Source organism: Ochotona princeps, chromosome 17, assembly GCF_030435755.1.
Source record: "Ochotona princeps isolate mOchPri1 chromosome 17, mOchPri1.hap1, whole genome shotgun sequence".
Taxonomy (NCBI): domain Eukaryota; kingdom Metazoa; phylum Chordata; class Mammalia; order Lagomorpha; family Ochotonidae; genus Ochotona; species Ochotona princeps.
The window spans coordinates 2540626-2566341 of record NC_080848.1 but is presented as its reverse complement, the minus strand read 5'-3'; the positions used below and the strand labels follow the sequence as shown (position 1 = coordinate 2566341).

Below are 25716 nucleotides of genomic sequence, written 5' to 3'. Positions count from 1 at the left end.
GCGGTAGATGGAGCTGCCATCATTTCCGGGAAGAAGGGACAGGAGTCCCCACAGCCAGGCCTGGCCACCTGACAGCTCCTTCTCTGGGCCAATGTCGGTGCCAGGACCAGGTCCTGAGAGCGGTGAGGGAGGTGGGCCCAGGGGGCGTGGCTCTCCCTGGGACTGGAGGTCACTGCTGCTTAGGGCCGGGTCTGCCCTCCTGTCCTGAGTCTTGGAGCGGAAGGGTTCCCTGTGTTCACAGAGCAGGGAGCAAGCAGGGATCTCCTTGGTGCCGATTGCTTGGGCTCCCCAGCCCCTGACCCGGTGCTGGGGCAGCCCTGTTGGTCCAGGGCCAAGCTGCCCATTGCTGCCTCCCTGCTGCTACAGCAGGAGACTGGCTTGACCGGCATTCCTGGCGCCAGAGCTTGACCCCAAGCTGCAGCTGCAGTGTGTGTTGGGGGAGCAGGGGACCTCCTGTGGGAGCCATACATGGGTTTGTTTTCACCTTGGTCTTTTCACTTGTCCCAGGCTAGAGCCGGGACCCTGAGCCCCAGCGTTGCACCGGGAAGTGCTCCCCTTTGGTTTCAGGGGCCGGGAGAGTCTTGCAGGCAGCCTAAACAATGGCTCCTTGTGCGGCATGCATTCCTCCCTAAGCTGCTGGCCACTGGGGCTCAGCCCCGGTGGGCACTGCAGGCGAGGGGGCGTGGCTATCCCTGGGACTGGAGGTCACTGCTGCTTAGGGGTGGGTCTGCCCTCCTGTCCTGAGTCTCGGAGCAGAAGGGGACCTGAAAATGTTTCCAGGGACAGAGTGGGGGTGCCGTGGGGGGAGGGCCAGGGGCCGAGGGACTCATGCCCCCTCCCTCTAGCTTTGTATAAGCTGATTGCTGTGGCCTCTGGGTGGTGCTGGTAGCAGTGCCTGCCAGAGAGGAACAGCCACCGCCGTCGCAGTCCCGCCACCTGAGGGTCGTGAGATTCAGATCTTGCACACCTGCTGTATGCCGTGTCTCAGTATGTTCCCTTGTCAAGAAATGGGAGGCCAGTGACCACGCTGACCGTGACCGTGATTCTTGTGCTGTCCTCTCTCCGCCTCTGACCGCCTCCCTGGGAGAGGAGCTGATTGCTGAGGCCAGTGAGGTGGGGGTGGCCCCTGGGCCTCCTCCCAGCTTTGGGGCTGGTGGGGACCCTCCATACACACCTGCATGTGTCCCCCGGCTGTGTCAATTCCCTATAGACAGAGGAGGCAGCTGCCCAGTGCTGCCACAGAAGACCACTCACTCCTGCCAGTGCGGCTGCCAGCTGACACGCTCAGGGTCCATCTGGCTGGCTGCTTGGGTGGGGCGGGGGCGATGAGTCACGTGGAAACACCTGCTCCCCACTGTGGGGCGGGGGGGAGGGCTCCTTGCTGGGAAGGCGAGGGGACTGCCTGGGAGTGCAGGCTCTGGAGTGGGGATGGGGGCGTGCCCGAGGACCCTGTCTTGCTGTTGCTGCTGGGAACTCTGGGCGAGGTGGCTGTGCCCAGAGCTCCGTCTGCAAACCCTGCCTTGGAGACCGCCACTCGTCACTGGCGAACATTCCCGGTAAAGCTTGGCAGTGTTAACTCCCCTGGGATGTCTCCCACCGTGTGGGCTGGGGGCAGGGAAGGGCTGTGAATCCAGGAAGGGACGGGTGTGGGTGTGGGGGCTGGAGCCCTCCTTGCTCAGGACCCAGCAGGAACAGGGTGGGCATGCCCAGCGTGCCCAGCAGCTCTTCCCACTGGCCTCAGGGTGCAGGCTTCAGGGGGCACTGGGCAGTCACTGTGGTCCTGGCAAGTGGTGACTCCCTGCCTGGTTGTCTCTGCCACGCCATAGCCTTGGGGAAAGGTGAGGGACTTTGTCCCATCCTATGTTTGCCAAAGGACAGTATCAAGGGCTTAGAGGGACCTCCAGGGGTGCCAAGTCCAGATAAGCATCTTGGGGATCTTCTACCCTCTGCCTGCCACCTGCCCCTTGGCTGCCCAGCCTCTGGTCTCTTGGCAGAGGGAAGAATGAGGTCTTGGCTGGGGACGAGCTGGGAAGGACCCTGCCACGTGGGCCCTGCCTGCTCGCGCTGTGGGAGCGCACAGCTGGTTTTCATTGGCTTGTGGTTGTCGGGACTGCGGGCAGGGCGCTGCCTGGGTGGGGGTTGGGGGTGTGATCAGGCAGGGATGGCAGCGTGGCTGGGTGGGGACACTGTGCTCCAGGGTATGTGTGTGTGAGTGGGGAGGGGTGCGTGCCTGGGAGTTCTGGAGAGTGCGGACGAGGTGGGGCTTCTGAGTACAGCCTGGGTCAGGGTCCAGACAGTGCCTCTGAGTACAGCCTGGTCAGGGTCCAGACAGTGAGGTGGTAGGAGTGAGCACCACTGTCTGGCTCTGCCTCTCTCTCTTTCTTTTAAATGTCTATTTTGTTTATTTGAAAGGCAGAGAGAGAGGAGAGACAGGCAGATCTTTCATTTGCTGGTTCACTCCTAAAATGATTGCGACGGCCACAGCTGGGCTGCTCCAAAGCCAGGAACAGAGAGCTTCCTCCAGGTCCCCCAATGTGGGTACAGGGCCCAAGTACTTGGGCCACCTCTGCTGCTTTATCATGCTGTAAATGGAGCTGGATCAGAAGTAGGGCAGCTGGGATGTGAACCAGTGCCCATATGGATGCCATCGTCACAGGTGGCAGCTTTGCCTGCTGTGCCACCAGGCTGGCCCCCTGACTGTGTCTGGTAATTCGTGGTTGCCCCTCTCCCTGCTTTGGGTGCCCACTGTGATGGGACAGTAGGGAGTGGAGAATGACGCAGGCACAGATGTGACTGGACACAAAGCAGGGCCCCAGTGACAGCTGTCAGTCATTGCTGCGGTGGTTCTGATGGGTGGGGTGGTGGTTGTCTCTGGGGCCTGGCTGGCGGCGGCCTTGAGTGGATGTGAGGGGCGAAGAAGCCGGGAAGGGTGAGGGCAGATCGAAGGCTGCCTGGACTCAGAGTCTGCTGCGGGTGTGGTGAGGGGAGGCCGTGCTGTCCTCCCTGGCCCTGGCCTCAGGCTGCTCCATGTCCCATAGAAGGGAGGGAGTTCCCTTGGGCCCTCGTTGCACATCCAGGCAGCACCCTGGGGTGTCCACCAGCTGGCTGACCACTCACCACGACCTCCTCTCTTTTTCAGCCTTGAAAAGATCATTTGAGGTTGAGGAGGTCGAGACACCCAACTCCACCCCACCCCGGAGGGTCCAGACGCCCCTGCTCCGGGCCACCGTGGCCAGCTCCACCCAGAAGTTCCAGGACCTGGGCGTGAAGAACTCGGAGCCGGGAGCCCGCCATGGAGACGCCCTGAGCCAGCGCTCGCCCAAGCCTTCCCTGCGGAGGGTGGAGCTGTCGGGGCCCAAGGCCGCGGAGCCCGTGTCACGGCGCACTGAGCTCTCCATCGACATCTCATCCAAGCAGGTGGAGAACTCCAGTGTCGCTGTGGCCACCGGGCCGGCCCGCTTCGGGCTCAAGCGGGCTGAGGCACTGGGCCACAAGACACCGGAGCCTGCCCCACGGAGAACGGAAATCACCCTCGTCAAGCCCCAGGAGCCTGCCCACCGCAGGATGGAGCCCCCTGCCTCCAAGATCCCCGACACTGACGTGGCCCCCAAGAGGGTCGAGATTCAGGTGCCCAAGCCAGCAGAGGCACCCACATCCCCCGTTCCGCCCCAGATCCTGGAGAATTCAGAGCCTGCCCCTGGGTCTCCGCTGCAAAGCAGGCTGGAGCCAAAGCCCCAGCCCCCTGTGGCTGAGGCCCCACCCAGGAACCCGGAGGGTGAGTGGCCAGCATGTGTCCGCGTGCACGTGTACAGGCACACACAAACCACACACACACCACACACACACACAGTCTTCCTTGATGGCCTGGGTGTGGGAGGGACCGGCCGACAGGGCTGGGTATCGAAGCTCTGAGCAGGTGGTGACACCAAGGGGCATGCCAGGAAAGCTTTGCAAAGGGTCTTGGGCTGCAGGGTTCTCTTGACTGGTCAGCGAGTCCTAGTTAGACCTCGGCGGTGTTGGGCGGGCCATGAGCACCCAGCTTGAAGAATTGGGTGTCCTGCAGGAACCCAGCTGGCTGGTGTGCAGACCCATGGGTGGGAGGAGGCCCCTGGGCAGAGCAGCTCACCCGCCCAGGGGCTGTCCTGGCTGGAGAGGTATTGAAGGCTACCTGGAAGGGACTCAGGCAGGGAAGGAAGGGGCTGTACCCCTCCTGGCTGTGTACTGGGGCCTCCCTCTTCACAGGGGTGGCAGTGAGCAGACCAGAAAGCACGGGGATTGCCTTGGGCTGTGGACACTGGTGTACTCAGAGTCCCTGGAAGGAGCCCCTGATGGCCAGCCAGAGGGGCACTGGAGGGGGCAAGCGAAGGGCTCCACATTGTTCTCGGGGCCTTCAGTCTGGAGCTGGAGTGTTTGCAGGGATCTCCTCCATAGAGTGTCGCCTGCTGCCCCTCAGTGCGTACATCAGCTGGGCACAGGGGCACGCAAATATGTGGGACGCAGCCATCTTGGGCGCGGGGCTGGATGCCTGCTTCCCGTTTTAGGAGTTTGCAAGTGTGTGGCTCCGTGTATGGAAAACATCCACGTGATTGTGTGGCTGCCATGACCCTGCGTCTCTGAAATGGTTCCATCTGTCGCCGCAACACTCTGGTTTCTGTTTCCCTCCCCTCCTCAGCCCTCTGCTGCGCTCTCTGTTGGGAATATTTGGAATCCCCTGGGGCCTTGGTGTCAGTGGGGTTCCAGCTCTTCACGCTGAGCAGTGTCCTGCAGGCCTGTGCTCGCAGTGGCAGGCTCCTTCGTCAGGCTGCGTGGTACTCCATCCGATGCCGAGATGTTGGCCAGCACGTGGGCTGCTTCCGCCCTCTGGCTGTGCTGGACAGCATGGAGTGTACGTGGCCATCTGCTCTCGGATTCTCGTGTTTCTGCTTCCAAGTTCTTCTGCTTATACCATTTGGATGAGATGTGGTTGGTGGAATTGGGCCCTGGGAGGGTGTGGGGCCCTGAACAGGTGGAGGTGCACGGATCAGCGTTCCTCGTGTGCGCCGTGCGCTGTGGCTTAGGCACTTGTGTCTGACCTGGCGCCAGTGGGGTTGTCTCTTCCACCGTGGTCTGCCTGTGGTGCAGTGCCTTCCTGGGAGAACCGACGTGTCGCACCCCTCCCAGGATGCGGTGTTCGGGCTGTGTTGGGGCCACGGGGAGGTGGTGCTGGCCCTGGGGTTGGGGCAGGGAGATCGCCCCACTCGAGGAGGCTGCCCTGGGGACACACATCCTGGGGGCGCTCTGTTCACTCTCATTCTTGCATCTGAGGCCTCACTGTTGTTCTGGGGGAAGGGGCGGCCAAGAGCTGGGTCCTGGGGCTGGGATGTGTCTGGGTCCAGGGCTGTGGGTGCTACCTGTGTCCTCTCAGTACAGCCCCACCTAGGTCCGGCTCTGCCCAGCTCACACCTGCACCTTGGGGTCTCCCACTTCTTCATCCCTGACACACACCGCCCTGTGTGTCTTGCCTCCTTTGTGGACTTCTGGGCGCCCCTGGGAGCCCTGCGCCCTGCTGCCCTCCCGAGAGCGTGGAGCAGCCTGCTCGCTCTGGCCCCTGGGCTGTATTCTGTCTCCCTCATGTTTGCTCACGTGGGAGTTACTGGCGTGTGAGCCTCCTTCCCGCTACTGGACTTTTTCCTTTTTCAGGAGCGATGGGGACCCAGCTGGCTGTGGGGTGTGGGTGGGGACTGTGAGATCTGAGATGCGTGCGGGGTTCTCCAAGTCCCTTGTACTAGAGGACGGGTCCCTGAACTCACCCTCCCTGACCTTCATCCCCACTTCTTTCTTGGGCTGTGGATGGGTGCGGCCTCACCTCCTCCCCCACCCCCCGTAGGTACCCCCTGGGGAGGGGCTGGGCAGCAGCACCCACAGGCCGGGCTGCTGGCTCAGGTCCCTGGCAGCCACCCCTCTGACCATGCAGCGTCCCCAGCCAAGTCTCTCAGAGGCTGCCTTATAAGGTGGGGGTGCGTGCCACTCTGGGTGCTTCTGAGAGCCCAGTCCCTCCCAAGCTGAGTCTGCCAAGCCAGGCAGGGATGGTGGGGTAGGGGGAGTGTTTGGGGTGAGCCCTGCAACTGTTTGGACACTCCAGTGCCCAGATGGGCCTCGGATGCTCTGTGGCGCCGCCGTGGGCTGCATGTGGGCCTGGCCAGGGCGGGGGGCGACCTGGGGATGTGGTCCAGTCAAGATTTCTCTGCGAATGTTCTGGAAATGCTCCTGCTTGCCCATGGAAGCGCGGGGGGTCAGGCCTCAAGCCCCAGTGGACAGCATGGCTCTCTTCTGTGAGGTGTGACCTGAGAGATTCCCTGGGGCCTGTCTGTGTTAGGTCCCGGGTGGGGGAAGGTGGTCTGCAAAGTAGGGAGTGGTAATCCAAGCCCGTGGCTCCCTGGGGAGCCAAGCAGAGGCTGTGGCTGATGGAAGCACCCGCCCGTGCAGGGACCGCGCCAGGCCCACACCCACAGCCAGGATTGTTCTAGACACTCTGGGTGGGGCTCCGAGGGACTGGGAGAGGAGGGGGAAGGGCCCCTTGGTGGAGCTCCCTGTTCAGTTTATAGGACGCGTACACTTGTAAGGTCCACTCCCTGGTGGCAGGTGGGCAGTGGGATGTGGCAGGTGTCTGGTGAGGGAGCCAAAAGGAGAGTTGCAGGTGCTGCCCTGAGCCCTTTGGCCCCCACGGTTGCAGCAGGAGGTCCCCCACCTGCAGATGGCATGGCTAAGTCCTGTGGGATTTTTCGGGGGCAGCAAAAACAGATCCTGCATTTTGGGCCCAGGACCAAGAGCTCCACCCATGACCCACCGGCAGCCCAGCTGTCTGCCAGGGCCAGCTCTGTGGAGAGCAAGGGGACCCAGGAATGCACCAGCAGCTGTGGAATACCTTAAATAGAGCCCTGGAGGCTGCAGCTGCCTGCCTGGATGCAGCTCCACCCCCTGCGGCTGCGTGGGCTGGGCCCTGGTCACGCGGGTGAGGCCCCGCCTCTGGGTACCTCCTTGGGTGATGGAGCTCTGCCTGCAGCAGGGCGACTACCCGGAACCTGGGTACCCCCCCCCCCCCGCGCTGCCCCTGGAGATGCGCCCCTGGGTGTGTTCTACTCTGAAGGGACAGACTCAGGGTTCCCGCCTGGTGCCCTGAAATGGCTCTGGCTGACAGCCCTGTGGGGTGACCTGTGGGGCCACCTGTGGCTGCATGTCTGAGGGCCGTGGGCATGAGACCTCCCAGGTCCCTGTTGGCTCTGATGCCCGAGTAGAAGCATGGATGAAAGGAGATTGGTTGATCTAGGGGCTGGGGCTGTGGTGTTGCAAGTTAAGCTGCTGCCTGTGATGCCAGCATGCCATATGGGCACTAGTTCGAGTCCTAGCTGCTCCACTTCCGATCCAGCTCCCTGCTGCTGTGCCTCAACAAACAACAGAGGATGGCCCAAGTGCTTGGGCTCCTGAACCCACATGGGAGACTTGAAAGAAGCTTCAGTCTGGCCCAGTGCTGGCTGTTGGCGGCCATCTGGCAAGTGACCCCAGTGAATGGAAGATCCCTCTTTGCAACTCAAAATAAGTGAATAGATCTTTAAAAAAAAAAAAAGAAAAAAGAAAAGAACCACACACACAGTCCTTTTGGTTGGGAGAGCAGAGCTGAGCACCCCGCCTTGGTCGTCCCCAGCCCTACCCTCTGCTGCTGCCAGGAGCTCCTCCTGGGTCCCAGACTCTGAGGACAGCAGCAAGGTGGGCCCTGGACCCACTGAGTGGCTTGCAGAGGGGCTGCGACCTGTCTGTGATGGCACCACACCTGACCAAGCTGGTGGAAGACGCTCCTTCTGGCTGGCCTGGTTCACGGCTCGGACCCAGAAAGGGTCCCGGAGACCCAGTTCTGTTCTCCCTGCTGCTTGTCCCAAGTGGCTGCCAAGGCTGCACAGACACGGGTCGTGGTGTGCCAGACTGCCCTGGGCGAAGTGCGGGTTAGGTGCTGTCCCTGCCAGGCTGGGGACTCTACCCACATTCTGGGCAGCACCGTCCGCAGTGCCGGGCCCTCCAGGCCCTCCAGGTCCCGTCCTGTCCCCCTGGGCGCTGCTGGCCCCTGTGGGCTCTTCTCCCTCCTACCACTCACTTTCCCTGATGCCCTTTTTCTTTCCTTTTTTGTAGTTTTTTTTTAGAAAAAAGATTTATTTATTTATTTTTGCAAAGTCCAATATGCAGAGAGGTGGAGAGACAGAGAGGAAGCTCTTCCGTCTAGTGATTCACTCCCCAAGTGGCCACAACGGCCGGAGCTGAGCCGATCCAAAGCCAGGAGCCAGGAGCTTCCTCCAGGTCTCCCATGTGGGTGCAGGGTCCCGAGGCTTTGGGCCATCCTCGACTGCTTTCCCAAGCCACAAGCAGGGAGCTGGGTAGGAAGCAGGGCCTCCGGAATTAGAACCAGTGCCCATATGGGATCCTGGTGCTTTCAAGGCGGGGACTTTAGCTGTTAGGCCACTGCGCTGGCCCATCTTTATGGTAATTTTTTGAAAGATACATTTAATCTTCCATCCCACTGATTGACTCTCCTAGTGGCCCTAATGGCCAGATCTCAGCTGATCTGAAGCCAGGAGCCAGGATCTTCTAGGTTTCCTGCATGCCCCATGGCCATTGCCAGGTAATAAAAGATAAAGACCAGGTGACCTTGGAGAAGCCAGCCTATCTCTCTCGCTGCCCCCCTTCAGGGCGGGGAGCGGTGGGGAGGGCGGCCCAGTGTGTGATTGGCCCTGCGTGCTGTGTGTGTTGGTCACTTAGGGCTCAGCAGAGATGAGCACCCCATCCTGGGGACCCCGGGATCTGGTGGGTTTTGGGATGAGGATCGCTTGGTGGGTGAGATCTGGGCTGGTATTCTGAAAACCAGATTCTACCTCCATCTCCAGGACGAGGACTCAGCCACCTGCGTCCCTCTCACAACTGCGTCCAAGACCAACACAGCCCCGCCATGATCTACCTGCCCACTAGGGCCAGTGACCAGCGAAGCCTGGTGGAACACCCCTGCGCGCGCGCACACACGCACACACGCACACGTCTGTGGTTGTGGGATTGGCCCTAAGGGGAGGACTTTGTGTCGAAGAGGAACACGTGCATACAAAATGTGGACCTGTGTTCCCAAAGTGACCAGGTGCTTAGCACAGCAGTTCTGCGTCCCTCAGCAACACCCGCACCCCACAGCAGTGAGGGAAAGCAGCAGAGGATGGCTCACATGCTTGGGCCCCTGCACCCATGCAGGAGACCCAGACCTGGCTCCTACAGCAGCCGAGCCTCGGCCGTGCTGAAGACAGGAGCCGTAACTGAGACCCGAGTGCCCATGTAGGTGGTCCTCTCCTGCCTCCCGTGTGCATGCCAGCAGGAAGCTAGAGTTGGCAGCAGAACTGGGCTTGGCCCAGGCCCTCTAATACCCAAGTGCCGTCTTAGCTGCTATGTCGGATGCCTGCCCCTGGTTTGTCTGAGAACCTGTGTCCTAGCTGGGCTGGCGTTTGCCCCCAGTTGTTCCCTGAGAGGCTCACCTATAGGATTTTCTTCATAGTGTTCAAGGCTCATATTGTCAGTTTTTTTTTTTTTTACCTGTGGCGTCCGTGTCTAGCTTAGAAACCTTCTAGAAAATTCCACCTATCTTGCCTTCTAGCACTGATTCTTTTTAAGTGTTTTTGGTTTTGTTTTGCTTTGTTTCTGTTTGAGAAGTACAGTTACAGAGAGGGAGTGAGACATCTTCCATCCATTGGTTCACTCCCCCAAGTGGCTGTAACAGCTGGAGCTGAGCTGATCAGAAGCCAGGAGCTTTTTCCAGGTCTCCCGCATGGGTGCAGGGGCCCAACCACTTGGGCCATCCGACACTGCCTTCCCAGACATATTAGAAGGGAACTGAATTGAAAATGGAGTAACCAGGATTCGAACCAGTGCCCATATGGGATGCTGGCGTTGCTGGTACTGGCTTAACTTACCCTCCTTCTAGTACTTCTGTGGGTTTTGTTTGTATAAACTGGGATCTTATGGTTGCAATATGCCTGGCTTTGTGCAGTGTGTCCCTGGAGTGGGCGTGGCCCAGGGCTGCATGTGGGTGCAGAGGTGCGCGCGTGCCGTGAGGGTTGCACTGCCCATAGCAGAAGCCATTGAACGCATTGCTTGTCTCCTCCCTGCGCTGAGAGCAACACAGCCATCTCTGGGGAATCCACCGGCCAGCTGAGCCTCGCTCTGCTGTGAGTCTTGGACTTGAAGCCCCCGCAGAGCCAGGACAGGATTCCCACAAAGCCGCAGGGTGAGGTGCTGGCTGCGGCTGGCTGGCCTTTTGCTTCCACAGAAGGGAATTCCTTCCTGTTCCTTCCAACAGCATCGCTGAGATGTGGCTCACAGCCCTGCAGCCTGCGCCAGGTGGGCAGCTCAGCTCCCTTGCACCCCCCATCCTGCTACACAGGACTGCCCTGGCTGTTGAGCACACTCAGTGTTGTGCGGCCCCCATCACCACAGCTCTTTTTAGAAGATGGTCACAGGGCCTGGCGCGGTAGCCTAGTGGCGAGCCTGTGGACCTGGCATCGTGGCTCAGCAGCTCTGGTTCCAGTCCAGTTCCCTGTTGCTGTGCCTGCCAGCGGCCCTGGGTAGAGGGGTAGAGCTCCCGGCCGGCCCAGCCTCAGCTGTTGTGGCTTTGGATGGAATGAAGCAGCGGATAGATCTCTCTCCCTCTCTCTTATTCCTTCCTCCCTCCCTGTCACTCTGCCTTTTAAAATAAACTCTTCTTACAAAGCAGACCAACCTGCTTAGCAAGCCACACCTTGTCCTTTGCCAGCTCTGCCATGTGGTTTTGTATCTGGATGTGTAGTATGGCCACTGTGCTGGGCATGTTTGTAAGGTGCACTGTATAGTAGCCCGTGTCACAGTTCCTCTCCCACGCACCACTGGACAACGTCCCACAGACCCCACTGTGTTTACCCACTCATTCACTGTTGATGTCTGGGTTGTCACCCCCAACCTGGCTGTTCAAATTAAGTCAGAGGCGGGTGTTGTAGTGTCGTGGGTGAAGCCACCACTTGCAGTGCTGGCCTCCTATATGGGTGTTGGTCATGTCCTGGCTGCTCCACTTTTGATCCAGCTTCCAGCTAATGCGCCAGGGAAAGCAGTGAAGAATGCCCGAAGTGTCTGAGTCCCTGCCACCCGCGCTGGAGACCCAGAGGAAGCTCCTGGCTGCTGGCTTTGGTTGTGGCCACTCGGGGGATGAGCCAGTGAATGCAAGATCATTGGTTCTCTCTTTTCTGGAATCCTGACTTTCAAATAAATAAGCAAATCTTATTTGAAAGTTATTTATTTTGCTTCAAAGAATTACAGATGGAGAGAGAAAGAAGCGGGAGAAGGATCTTCCATCCACTGGTTCATCCCGTGGGTGGCTGCAGTGGCCCAAAGCCGGGAGCCAGGAGCTTCTTCCGGGTCTCCCACGGGGCTGCAGGGGCCCAAGCACTTGGGCCATCCACTGCTGCTTTCCCAGGTCAGAAGCAGGGAGCTTGCAGGGATACGAACTGGCACCCATATTGGATGCTGGGCTACAGGTGGAAGATTAGCTTGATATGACACTGCACTGGCCCCAGTAAATCTAATTTAAAAATCAATGTAAATTAAATCCAAATAGGGAAATCCTAGTCGTTCCCTATGCGACAGTTGCCACGAGCGGCCGTGCGGGACCTGCCGGCTGCCACACGGGATGGGGCTGGGCTGAACGCGGCTCCTGGGACACAGCCAGCATCCCTGTGTAAGCAGAATGTTGAGCAGGGTTTCTGCGAAGACCCCGCGCCAGAGTGTTTGTTTATTCAAGAAACGTTGAGAGCCGCCAAGTGCCAGGCCTGGTCTGGAAGCTTGTCTGTGTGTGCTGGTGGGGCTCAGACGATGCACAGGGCAAGCAAGGGACAGGGGTGGGACGGGGTGGAGCAGCCTGGGCCCTGGGCAGGGGGCTGAGGAGAGCGTGTGTGGGGAGCCAGGGCATGGCAGTTCCCAGGGAAAGAGTGGGAGGTCCCTGCTCACCAATCTGCCGGAAGTTGCAGGGTTCAGGGACACGCCCCAGGGGAAGTCAGGCAACAAGGAAACAAAACAAAACAACCTCGCACAATGATCAGTGACGGGACATGTGAAGACAGGACCTAGCCCTGCACCTGCCAAGCCTTCCTTTTGGCCCTAGTTGAAGGGGGCTGATGAGGCCTGACCTAGCACCTGCAGAGGGGGCACCCTGGCTGCAGCAGGTGGTGCAGAGGGCGGGGCGAGACAGCAGTGTTCCCTGTGTGACAGGCTCTTGCAGCTGGCACCCTGGGGACTTGTTGCTGCATGGTTGGCACCGGGTCAGGGCACAGCCCCTCTGAGTGGTGTGGGACAGGCAGGGATGGGCATCCCACCACCTCCACCCTCCCAGACTCCAGAGGGAGGCAAAGCAGCCTGGGAGCTCTGACGTCTCCCGAGAAGCTGTGGTGGCCAAGGCAGCACCAGCTGTGTGCGTGACAGAATGGCCCAGGGCCAGTTGCCACTGGGAGCTGACCTGGTCATGGCGGGGTGCAGGTGGCAAGACCATGCCAGTTCTGCTCCCCCTTAAAGCACAGAAGAGCGTGACTGCCCTGGCCCACTCTACAGCTTCCCGGTGCTGGGATGGCAGCCCCAAGGATGTGTCCTACTGGGCAGGTCAGAGACCCAGGCACAGACGGGCAGACTGGTCCAGAGCCACAGGGCCAGAACCCGCACTGCGGCAGTCGGAGCCCCGGTCCCGTCTCTACACAAAGGATATCTGGTAACCCCGGGAAGGTGAGGGCTGGTACTCTGTGTGTGACACACAGGAGCAAACCGCGGTGATGGGGGGCTGCACATTGACCCCACAGGGTATAGGAGCTGAAGACTAGGGCCCTGTCAGGGGAGCAGGCAGCCCGCGTGTCACTCTTGGGTGCCTGGCTGGGAGAAGCCAGTCCCTGGTTGGGAGGGGCCGCGGTCCTGAGCTCAGGGGCCCCACCCTCGGGGCTGTGTGACCTAGATGTGTGTATGTGAGAGAGAGATGTGGTCATGTATGTGAGATAAACACGATCATGTGTGTGTATAACATGACCGGGTATGTGATCACGTGTATGTGTGACATAGTTGGCAGGTCCCTGTATCTGCAAAGTAAGAACTGTCCTTACACCAGCTTTCCTGAGCCCCCTGCCCACCCATTTCCCAGACTAGAAGGCCAAGGCCCCAAGCTTGCCAGCCACCTCCCTGACCCCACAGCTGTCACAGGTCTCCCAGAGAGGCAGGTGACTGGGAAGCCCTGCCCCTGCCTCCCCGAGTGAACACAGAGCCCCTGCGGGACCCTTCCTGGAATCCCCCTCCTGGGTTGGATGCTTGGGAGCCTGGGACCTTCTGGCTCCTGAGACAGGCAGGAGAAGCCCAGTCAGAAAGGAGAGCTCCACTCGTCCCCCAGCCCCTCACTTGAGGCCCAGCCCACAGGACCTGGGCGGCGTGGGTCTGTGCCCTCCTGCCGGGGAGGGGCCCACAGGACCTGGGCGGCGTGGGTCTGTGCCCTCCTGCCGGGGAGGGGCCCACAGGACCTGGGCGGCGTGGGTCTGTGCCCTCCTGCCGCGGAGGGGCCCACAGGACCTGGGCGGCGTGGGTCTGTGCCCTCCTGCTGGGGAGGGGCCCACAGGACCTGGGCGGCGGGTCTGTGCCCTCCTGCCGGGGAGGGCCATGTGAGCTGTTAGGCCTGTCTCTGGTTTTGTTCCTTGTGCTTAGGAGGGGGTTACTGCGTGTGGCAGAGGGGGAAGACCCATTCTTTCCCTAGAGTTCGCTCTGCCTCTGCCAGGGGCCAGTGGGATGTGGGCAAGCCCAGTCCTGAGACCCTGTTGCCCAGCACTTTCTGGGTGCCAGGCTGCTGGGAACATCAGAGAAGCTGGGGCGACTCCATCTCTCCCACTGCCTTGGGCCCGGCAGCACAGCCTGGCCTGCAGTGAGGGGGTGGGGGTGGCTTCCAGGGAGTTCAGTAGTCAGGGTTGCTCATTTCCGGTCCCCACCCCCACCCCCATGCTAGGCCTGCAGAGTTCTGGCTGGGGGTTGGAGGTGGAGAAAGCTGAGAGCGGTGTGGGGGGCAGGTGGACCCTGGAAAGCGTTCCCCACCCCAGGGAGCCAGGCCTGTAGTCAGGCCAGCCGATGGGGAAGCTGACCCCAGAGGGGGTCGGCCCTGTCCCCACTGCACTGCCCCTAGCCCTCATCTGCCATCTGTCGCTCTGCGGCCAGCAACCTAGCAGGGCTGCCTCTGCCGGTCCTGAGTCCCGCCCCCTCTCCCCCGACTCCTGTGAGGCTGGGCCAGAGATCCCACACTCCGGGCACCCTGCGGAGCTGTGAGTACACCATAGGGACATCTGGTGGCCACCCCGCCTCACCCTGCTTCCTGACCCTGCCAGGGGTCTTGTTGCTGGACATATTACCCCCCACATGGGGGAGGAACCTCCCAGGAGGGGTGGCTTCCTCTTGTAGGAGTGGGAGCTAGGGCTGCTGGTTGCCCCTCCCCCACCCCCTCCCCGACCACGTGGCCTGCACGGGGCGGGCCCCTTCCTGGAGCTTTTCCAGGGAGCCACTGACACATTTGGCCTCAATTATTTGTGTTTGAGAAGGAATGAAAGGAGAGTCAGAAGGTGGCGGGGAAGGGGACCTGGAGTCGGGCAGGTCCAAAGGAGGGGGCAAGAAGCAGGTGGCTGGGGGAGGTCCCTTGGAGGGACAAGGGCCTGGGTACTCCTCCCCCTCCCCCTAGCCGAGTGGGTGTGTCTGCTTCTGGAACCAGCCTGAGGGACCAAGTGTTGCATTCATCACAAGTGACCACTTAGCGCACACTTGAGGGCTGTGGGCTGGACTTAGGGAGAGGGAGCTTGGTACCCAGCCTCAGGCCGCATGGCTGGCAGGGGCCATCACCCAGAGCCCAGGGCCCCTTGAGGGTGGTCTGAGGTGCTCACCCACTGCTGAGCTGTTGGGGCCCTGAGTCGTATAGGCCCCTGAGTCAGACGGCCTGCGGGGCCTGTATGGTTGTTAGCTCTGTGACCCCCACATGGGATCTCGCTGCTTCTGAGTCACTTTGTGGCTGTGCACTGGGCTGAGGGGCAGCTTCCAGGGGCGTTTCAGAAGCACGGTCCGAGAGCCTGGACTGGGGTGCTGGTGGACAGGGGGCTTTACTGGACCCCTCAGTGCAGATGCAGACCCAGCCTTTGGAAGGAGGGACTGGGGGCAGCCGGGGTCGGGGTCCAGATGCCTGCCCATGTGGGCTCCGTGCTACTCCTGGCTACATAACCAGCACTTGTACAGAGCCGGTGAGCTCGCACAACTACGTGTAGGACGGCTCCTTTCCCGCGTGCAAAGTGGCCATGCCGCTGTCCAGCTCCTGGGCCACCTCAGGCTGCTCCTGGGCCCTGCCAAGAGCCGTAGGCCTGAGGCCTGGGAAGACGGGCCTAGCTGCGGCCAGGAGGGTACGCCAACCGGAGGCTGGGTGTGCAGCTGAGGGGCAGCGCAGGAAGCTGGCTGCTCAGCCCTTGACCCGCACCTGCAGGCTGCACAGGCCCATGGGGTAACCTGACCGTGTGGCCTCCTGTGCTTACACTGGTGACCTGCACGTTTTGTAGGGAGCTAAGAAGGGGAAACCCCTACATCACCCACCTGTGTGTGCCTCAGTGTTTAGCTTCTGCTCCTGGAACAAAGCCATGTGCCATGTGAGATGACTGAAGGTGGCCCAGTCGTGCCTGATGCTGGCTGCGTGGCCCTGGTGTAGCCAGGCCATAAGGGATGGGGGAACTGGTAGGAGACCCAGGAAGCTGCAGGTGGAGGGCTGGGGGCGTGGGTGTGGCCAGAGAGCAGGGTGCTGGACCCTGGTGGGAGTCACCCCAGCCAGCACCAGCCCCCAGCCTCTCCAATGCGGGCACTGCACCCGCCATCCCCACCCCATGCGGGGCCTCCGGAGTTTGGCAGTCATCCTTCATGCACACTTGGGAGTCCTGGAGATGCCACTTCCAAATAGGGTCCTGGGTCCCTGCAGGCCGTCCCTCTGCCTGGGCTGTCCTGCCTTGGAGCTGGCTGCCAGCCTGGGCACCAGGGGGAGGGCACACTGCCATCTGCTGGTCTGCTCCCCAAATGCCCACACAGCTGGAGCTGGGCCAGGAGCCAGGAGCTGCCTCTGGGTCCCCACGTGGGTGGCAGGGACCCAAGCACTTGAGCTGTCTCCCTCTGCTTTTCCCAGGCACGTTAGCTGGGAGTTGGCACTGGCGGTGGAGGCGGAACTTGACCCCGGCATTTGCAAGCACTCGCTGGAAATGCTGTGCTAGGTGCCGCCCTGCTAGGCAACTTCTGAGTGGGGAATCTGGTCACTCGCAGCCTCACCACGTCCTGAGTACTTGAAGAGGTGGTTCTTCTTCTTTGTTTTGTTTTATTCAGTTAATTTTTGGTCCAGTACCATGGCTCAAGTGGCTAATCTTCCACCTGCAAGCGCCAATATCCCGAATAGGTGCTGGTTCAAGTCCCGGCTTTTCCATTTCTCATCCAGCTCTCTGTTTATAGCCTGGGAAAGCAGTGGAGGATGGCCCAAAGCCTTGAGACCCCGTACCCATGTGGGAGACCTGGAAGAGGCTCCTGGATCCTGGCTTCAGATTGGCTCAGCTCTGGCCATCTCGGCCATTTGGGGAGTGAATCAACAGATGGAAAATCTTTCTCTGTGTCTCCTTCTTTCTGTAACTTTGCCTTTCCAATAAAAAAACAATCTTTAAAAAAAATGTATTTTTTATTGGAAAGGCAGAATTTTAGGGAAAGAAAGGATGGGCCCCCAGAGGCCCAGCCGACGCCATGAGAGTCACGGTCCAGAGTGTGGGCTCTGAGCCCTGTGCACTTGGGGTCTGGTTGTCACCCAGGTGTGACTTTGGCACCTTCTGGAACACTCGGCATCCTTGTGGCCTGTGTCACGAGCTGGGCAGGTGTCAGCCATGCCCACAAGGCCCCCAGGTCCACTGCAGGAGGCTGTGTTGCTGTGTCCTCACCTCGTGGCCCAGAGTGGTCAGGGTGCTGCCCTCGGGCCACAATGCAGGAAGCTGTTGGGAGCCTGGGACAGTCAGAGGAGAGGGCCTTTTGGACCAGCATCTATTGAAGTTTAATTTTATTTATTTAAAGAGCAGAGAGAGAGGGGTCTTTGTCCATTGGTTCACTGCCCAAAAGGCCTGAATGACCAGGGTTAAGCCAGGTCAAAGCCAGGAGCTGGAATTCCGTCTAGGTCTCCCACGTGGGTGGCAGGGCCCACGCACACAGGCCATTCTCTGCTGCTCTCCCAGGTGCATCAGGAGGGAGCTGGATCGGACCAGTGCTGGGCTTCGGAACACTGACCTTGCATGCAGTGGCTTAATACGCTGTGTCACAGGTGACCTAGGAAGCTGAATCGGGGAGTCGCCCCTTCCCCCGTTCTGATTTCTGTGGTTTCAGCTCAGTGCGCTCGCTCGTCGGCTGATCTTGGCTCTTTGAGGAGTAAGACCTCACTGAGTCCGGAACTTCTGCTCCAGGAAGTTGTAACACCCGTTTTCCTTTGCTTATGACTGTTGTTAACTTGCTGACTGAGCCTAGCTTACAAAGTTACTGTGTGAGCCTAGGCCTGGGGCAAGCGTGGCTGCAGCATCCACGAAGGCCCTCGCGGCTAAGGGGGAACGGCCCCTCTGTGCCCCCAGAGTAAGCTGTCCTGGTAGCCCTCTCTGCCCTGCACCTGCTTAGGGATGAGCCTGTTTGAGTCTCCTGTGGCCAAAGCCAGCTCTCCAAGGGGGGTTGGGGAGACTGTGCCAATGCCGTGAGCACCCACGCCTCACTGCCTGCTGGCTCCCAGGGGCTGCCTGGCAGACCCAGGCTGTGAGCTGTGGCAGTGGCCACACAGGCTGTGTACCTCTCCTGGTGGACCCGGGAGAGGCCAGGCGGCCCTAAAGATGCTTTTCAGTTTTTGGGCTGTGGTTGGGGGACCTGTTTGGGGACAGTTTCCTTGCTGGAACCCATGGTTCACGGGCTAAAAGGCACTGGGCACTCGACAGGACCAGTGGGCGTTTGGGGAGGACGACCCAGGGGCTCAGTCAGCAGGGCTGATGCAGACACTAGCCCTTTGGGTGGAGAGCCTCTGTAAGATTCTTCTCCTCCACCCCCACCCTGCACCCTGTGGACAGGACCGTGGGGATTGGTGGATGGTAGCCGATAGGGGGCCTCTGGGGCTTGCTCTGATGTGGCTCATCGTGGGGGTTGGTCCCAGCAGAGGAGGTCACAGCCAACCTTCTCACCTGTGGGTGGAGTAGGCACCAGAGGAGGGGAACCATCACTGCAGGGACGGGAGCTGGTCCTGGCGGGCTGCCCTGTAAGTTGCCGTTCTCCCAGCACACCTCTGTGGGTTTTTTGGGGGGGTGGAAGGCAGCCTCCCTCCGCCCCAGCCATGGCTGTTCAGTAGGGGGCAGTGGAGGTCTTGGCAGCATTGGAGGGCACTTGGCTGGTGGAAGTCCCTATCCTCCCTGCGACACCTGCCCGGGGTTGTCACGATGCCCGCCTGGCAGTGGCTCATGTAGAGCAGTGTTGACACAAACCCTGGCTGACCCCCCAGGCTCCTGGCTGACCCCCCAGGCTCGCTGCAGTGGTCACGGATGCCTGGCCTGGGGAAGGAAGTGACCTCGCAGCTGGGGCCCCAGGAGTGCCCCCACACCCATATCCTGCTCAGGGGGGCTTCTACACCACGTGAGAGGCACTGGTCATGTTTGGGGTCTCCTGTCTATGTTTCCCTCACATGTGAGCTTAATACAAATACTTTCTCTTTTTTTAAGATTTATTTATTTTTATTAGAAAGTCAGGTATACAGAGAGGAGGAGAGACAGAGAGGAAGATCTTCCATCCGATGATTCACTCCCCAAGTGAGCTGCAATGGCTGGAACTGAGCCGATCTGGAGCCAGGAGCCTCTTCCCGGTCTCCTGCATGGGTTGGGCCATCCTTGACTGCTTTCCCAGGCCACAAGCAGTGAGCTGGATGGGAGGCGGGCCCGCTGGGATTAGAACCGGTGCCCATATGGGATCCCTGCGTGTGCAAGGGGAGGTCTTTAGCTGCTAGGCTACCATGCCGGGCCCGAATAATTTCTTTTTAAAAACGAAATGAGATCAGATGTGAATTTCTGTATACTTAGTACAAAATGGCTTTTCAGGAAAGCGATAAGGAAATGTGGGCCCAGCGGGTTAAGCTGCAGCCAGCTACACAGTTTCAAGTCTCAGCTGCTCCGCTTCAGCGCCTGCTGGTGCGCTGGGAAGGCTGTTAGGTTCCTGCAGGTGCTCAGGCCCTGCCACCCATGTGGGAGACCCAGACAGAGCTCCAGGCACCTTCTTCAGGCCTGGCCATTTAGGGAGTAAAGCACTGCCTGGGAGATCTCTGTCTCTCCATTTGTCACTCTGCCTTTCAGATAAATGTTTACATAAATCTTAAAAAAAAAAGAAAGAAAAGAAAAAGATGCTAGGCACCACCAGTGCCCTGGCTTGCTGACTCAGAGCTGCCCCCTGTGGTCCTGCTCTGGAAGCTTCCCTGGGCTCCAAGAAGGGGACAGTGCAGGGATGGGGGTGGGGATGGGGCCTGGTGACATTTGCTAGCCACAGAAGAGAAACAGCAGATCTAAAACAGAACTCCAAGCAGTTCTGAGGGGGATTTCGATTCTGCTGTAAGGCACAGGGCATCCCACACTGAGCAGGCTCTGGAGTTTGGGGAAAAAGAGGCTGGGTGGGCTGCTTGAGGGGCCAGCTGCCATGTGCAGAGCTCCTGGCACCTGGCCTGTTTGTTGTCCAGCTGACATGTGGCACCTGAGTGTCAGGCCGCAATAGGAATGGACAGTGTCCCAGGTGCTCTCTGTCCAGCCCACACGCCTGGCCTGGCCTCACCGGAAGCAACAGCTACGTCCCACGGCCATGATCGCCTCACTTTCCAGGAGCCAGGAGGAGGGGCGAGGGTTGGAGGGACAGGGCTGGGGTTGCCAGCTGCCTGGGGCCAGGCTGTGGCCAGTGAGATGCTTGCATGCTGTGTCCTCCTGTGGCCTGGGGACAGGCCAGGAGCTCTGGGGACTTACCAGTGCAGTCTTGTGGCCTCCCAAACCCTGATGCTGTGCCTCACTGACATGGGAGATGCTGAGCTGCAACCAGGAGGGCCCGGGGAGTTTTCCGTGCTGCCTGCTTGTCCAAGGTGCTGGACCTGGCCTTGTGAGCTGGCCCTCTGTGGGGCATCCCCCGACTCACGCAGCTGAGGCACCATGTGTAAGGTCCAGTTGCCCAGCAACAACGCTGTTCCACTTCTGCTGTTCCGCTTTTGTGGCTGCAGCCATGCCGCCCGGGCACTGGGCTGGTTTAGACGCTGGCTCCCAACTCCCTTAGCTCCTCACCACTGCAGGGCACCCAGGGGTGTGTGTGTGCGGAGGCCAGATCTCCACTGGCCTTAGGTCCCTCACCCAGGAGCTGGCCCTGGCCCTGCAGCCTGTGGACAGTCCAGTGAGCATTCTGCGATGTGCTGTATGTGTGTATGCGTGAGAGAGAGCGAGCGAGTGAGCCGCTCACCTTCCGTTGGGCTGGGGTCCAGCTCGCCCGATGCTGGCCACCGGTGGGCAGGAAGGAGTTAACCGCGGCTCCCGCTTCCGGGCCCCTGCCTGCTCTCCCAGGGAAAGGGCAGGAACAAGCGGCCTTATCTCGGCAGGAAGGGGTGGGTGGGGGGTGCGGGAGCTCATCACACAGGGCCTGCGTCTGCCGTGCAGCTGTTCAGCGAGCCAGGATGGGATGAGTGTGGGATTCATTACGGGGATTTGGCAGAGCCCTCACTTTCTCCCGGGAGACGGCATGGGGGCTGGGTCCAGGAGGTGGAGCAGGCCTGGGCTGCAGCCAGCGAGGCGGGGGTGTCAGCTCAAGCCCCTCCCTTCCACCAGTGGGGGAGCCGGCCCTGCCCTGAGACCCTGCGCCAGGAAGTGGGCCCTGCTGGAGGGAGCAGCCTGGCCCCTGGCCCCTGCCACCTACGGCCTCCTGTGGTGCTGCATGGGCCGGCAGAAGGGCCAGGCGCAGCCGCCAGGGGGCGCCAGGGCAGCAGTCTGGGGACAGGGTATGGGTGGGCCTGGAGGCTCCGCAGAGCTGGGGGTGCTGCCCCCCAGGGTCCGCCCCCCAGTTGACTGAGGCGGGGACAAGTCCAGAGGCACAGGGACTTCCCCAAGGCTGCCCAGCAGGCCAAGCGGGGCCAGGCTGCCGTCCCCGGTCCATCGGCACTCCTCCTGTTGGTGCCTCCTGGGCCTCGCAGATACTGTTGGTCTGACCCTGCCCCACCCCGGGGACCTCCCACGGGGAAGTGGCTCCCTGTGTTCTTGGGGGACCCACAGAAGGGGGTGCTAAGGAGGTACCTCAGCCCTGGGGAGGGTGTGGCTACTCTGTTCTCCTAAGTCTGTGGTCAGCAGGCTGCCAAATGGCTCCAGCCACTGCCTGTCTGGGGCAACCTGGGTGAACCCCAGGGGTACCCAGGAGTGGTGCTGAGGGCTGCCAGCCTACAGTACCATGGGGAGGAGCAGGGTGGAGGCTGTGACCCTGCGTTCATGTGCCGCCCCCTGGAAGGCTTCCAGGGGGAGCTGAAGGTGAGGCCAGTTCTCAGGTTCCATGGTTATAGAAGACGGCAGGGGGTGCTGTGGCCACATTGCCTCGTCCCCTCTGTGCACGACAGCCACATCCCAGCCGGGACCTGGACCTGGGACGGGGGATCGGCTGTAGGAGGACCCTCCGAGATGCCCATGCCCGAGGGGTTGTGTGAGGGCACGTGGTGGAGGCACCCAGTACAGGGAGCACACTGAGGTTGCTGACAACCTGCCTAAACACCACGCGCAGTACGGAGGGCCTGGCCCCAAGGCCTTACTCTATTGTCCCACTCCCTGCTAAAGCACCTGGGAAGGCTACAGGGGTTGGCCAAAGTGCGTGGACCCCGGGAGGCCTGGAGGAGGCTCCTGGCTTCAGACCAGACCAGCTCCGGCCGCTGCGGCCATTTGGAGAGTGAACCAACAGATGGAAGATCTCTGCTTTCTCACTGTCTCTCCCTTCTCTCTCTGTTGTAACTTTGTGTTTCCATGAAGGATAAAATGTGTCTTGAAAAGGCATTAAGAGGCAAAGAGAGAGACTCCTCTATCTGCCAGTTGCTGCTGGGCCCAGCTGAGGCAGAGGCCGGAACCCCATCCGGGGCTCACTCCGCTGTGGGTACTTCTTTGTCAGCAGGATGCTGGGCTTGGGGGCCAGAGCTGGGAGCCTGGCAGCCTTGCCCCTCCCCACAGCCCCTCGCTGAAGTGCAGGGAGCACCTGCAGGCTTCCCGGCGTCTCCTTTCCTCCCTGGTGAGGTGGAGCCAGAACAGGAAGAACCATGCATGTGGAACAGCACGAGGGCCTCTGATGGCCGCCAGAGCAGGCAGACGGCCTGTGACCTACCTCTCCTCGGCTCCCCTCGGCTTGGCCAGAGGGATGTGGCCCAGCAGGGGAGCAGCAGTGGGTCCAGCACTTCCTGACCCTGCGCTTGGCTGTAAGGCCATTTTCTTTTCTTTTTTAGATTTATCTATCTATCGCTTCTCAGCCTTTTGGCTAAGATTAAGTGTAGATTTATCTATTTGATCTTTTACCCTCTGATTCACTCCTCAGGTGGCTGCAGCAGCCAGGGCTGGTCTAGGCTGACACAGGAGCCAGGAGCTTCCTCTGGGTCTCCCACAGGGATGCAGGGGCCCAAGTACTTGAGGCATCCTCTGTTGCCTTCCCAGGCCCTAAGCAGAGAGCTGAATCAGAAATGGAACAGCCAGGACTCGAACCTGTGCTGCTGGTGAACTTAGCCCCACCTCGCCTTCCTCCTGTGCCTTTAAAGGTCTGTCCAGGGACTTGAAGTGCCTGAAGCTCCTCCTCTGCCTTCCCCCAAGCTCTGCTGCTGGAGAGGGAACAGGGAATGGCCACAGGGCTCTGCAGGTTAAAAGAAATTGCCCCTGCCGCTCTGGGGAGTTTAACCCTGCCCCTGTGGCCTCCAGGCTGCCACGCCATTCAGTAGCAACCCCATCCCATCCCATCCCTGCCCTGCCCTAGCCCCACCCCTGCCCCGTCCCTCAGTGGGCCAGGGGCCCCTTGGCTCTCTGAAGTCCTTTTCTCAGGCTTCCCCAAGGCCATTAGCAGGGAGCTAGATGAGAGCCGAGCGGCCAGGACTCCAGCTGGCGCTCTCACACGCAGTGCCATCACGTCAGCCCACCTGTGGCTGCTGCCTGCAGAGTTTCACCCAGCCCACTTCCCCGAAAAGCCCAGGAACGCCCTGCATTTTCTTCTCCCACCACCCACCACCAGCCGCCAAACCTCAGCTCCCCACAGCTCCAAGCTGTTCCCTGTTCGGCTCCAAACCCTGCCTTCTTGGCGGCCCGCATTTGCGCAGGGCTCAGTTGCAGGCCGGGGGAGGGTTGAGGAGGTGTGAGCATCCCCTGGGAGCTGCAGGTTTTGTGGCTGAGTTTCGGATCCTACCTTTGTGTCAGACAAGAGCGTGTGGCCCTGGGGCACGGTAGGGCTGTGCTGGCAAGGCTGGCTGGCTGGCTGGCTGGGACTGGGAAGGGCTGGGCTGGGCTGGGCTGGAGGTGCAGGGCTGGATTGGGTGCCTGGGGCTAGTGTTGGCTGCTGACTGGAAGTCACACTTTAGGTGAAGATACCATCACATAATTTCATTGCTTATGAAGATAGCTTATCAAGAGGAAGGAAAAAGTGAATTAGCGGGTGTCTGCTAAATGGAGGAGGTGCTCTTAGAAAAAAGGAAGTGAGGCTGGGGCCTTGTCCCCTGAGCTCCACCCAGGTCTTGGTACCTAGGAAGTTGGGGGGGTTCTCCAAGTCTGGATGAGAAGATATGGTCCTTCTGATGAGGGCGGGTGTCCGGAGGGCTTCCTGGAGGTGGGGACATTTTCCAGAGGGAGACTGATGAGGGGCCTGGGTGGAATATGGGGTTCTTGAACAAGAGCGGGAATATATGCCTGATGTCAGGGGTCTCCAGGGCCAGGGAAAATTTTCTACTTTGGCTTCTAAGGCCTGTGGGGCAGGAGTGACCTGGTGGGGAGGGGTTAGCTGGCAGGGTGGGCTGACAGGCCATTGTGGGGTGAGACAGGAAGTCCCAGCAGGAAGGAATTTGGAAGCACCAGGAAGACACTGGGGGCAGGGGTGGTGGGAGGACTGGGGAGGGGCGCTGGTGTGAACTGGAGAGTGGAGGAGGGACGCGGAGATCCCTGGGAGCTGTCTAGAAGAGAGCAGGGCCCGGGAAAGGGCTGCCCAGGTCAGGAAGGATTCTCTTGGGGAGGCGGGGATGGTGAAGGAGGCAGTTTTAACAGTGAGATGTCCAGGGTGAAGCAGCACGTGGGTAGAGGAGCCAGGAGCCACCAGGTAGACCAGCTGTTCAGAGTGAGCGCGCGTCAGCTGGGGGAGGGACTGGAGGCAGGAGGAACCTGTGTGACCCAGGCCCCCTCTCCTGCCCACAGCATGACCCTTAGAGTGTGTGACACTGTGGACGCCGCTGGCCACCACACACACACTGTGGGGTCCCGTCGGGGGTCCAGAGAGGGAGGAGGGAGGGATATTTGTCTTGGCCTTGACTGGCAGGGGCATCTTGGGGGTGTTGCCCGGGACGGGCAGGCAGGCTGGACACTGGCCACAGCCTGGCTTTGTGTGGTGCAGGAGTTTGGCAGGTGTTGCAGGATGGGTGCATGAACAGGAGGGGGGCCACACCCCTGCTTGACTGGGTGCAGGGCAGGGGCCAGCCTCCCAGGATCCTCTGCTATCAGCTGGCTCAGGATGGGGAGCCCCTGCCATGCCCCAGGGAGTGCCAGAGCAGAACCCTGCTGCTGTAGAACATGCCCAGACACCCTGCTTGCAGTGGGCGCTGCTCACGGACAGGTGGGCAAGTGTGGGACACCCAGGTGCCCCCCATCAGCACGGGGACCACTCGTGTGGGTCGGGCTCCACGTGTGCCAGAAGCTGCAGCCTTGGGGATGGGGGTTGGGGGGCCTTTCAGCCTCTGGGAGCGCGGCCTTTGTGAGTTGACCCCCAGCCCTGCAAAGCGTGGGTGCCTAGGCGGCACTGAGCAGCCGCAGCCTTGGTCTCTGCCACCATCATCATGGGTACCTGTCCTCCTTGGTCAGGTCTTGCTCCATCTTGCCCTCCTTGGTCACTGGCGATTATCTTTTGCCGTTGAGGGTGAGGATGGTTATGTGGGCTTTGTGCAGGAGAAAGGCCACGGCAATCCTGCATGTGGTCCAGGATGCAGAATCCACTGCCAGCTGCCTGGGTGCTTCTACAGTGTGGTGAACCTGCCACACTGCCTTGCGCCAATAGGCTGTCTTCACCCCAAGCTGAAACCCCTACCCATGAGGGGGCCACTTCTCACGTTCACTCCCCTCGCCCTTAGCTGCCACGGTCTTTCTGTCTCCGCAAATTCCTTCATAACAAGCGTGGTTCCGTGTGGCTGTTAAATAAACAGACGCAGGCAAGCAGAGTTCCTGGAAGACGCTCCGTGCAAGGTGATGTTAGGGTGTTGCTTGAAGCTGCTCGGGGGCTCAACACCTTGCCCTCCCTTCTTGGGGGTCTCCTGCCTGCGGATCTCATGGGACCCACCGTTCTCTTCCCTGGCTCTGCAGGTGGCCCCACAGGCTGGTGGCTGGCTTCAGGCTG

The 25716-nt window shown here is 60.5% G+C and overlaps 1 protein-coding gene across 4 annotated transcripts in view; it reads left to right on the top strand.

The window, feature by feature from the left end:
- Positions 1–25716, top strand: part of SEPTIN9 (septin 9) — a 104574-nt gene that overhangs the window by 57435 nt on the left and 21423 nt on the right. For all 4 annotated transcript variants that reach the window (XM_058675355.1, XM_058675356.1, XM_058675357.1 and 1 more), the window contains one exon: positions 3140–3775. In XM_058675355.1, coding sequence (XP_058531338.1) covers positions 3140–3775 — 636 coding nt within the window. The remainder of the gene's footprint in view (positions 1–3139; positions 3776–25716) is intronic.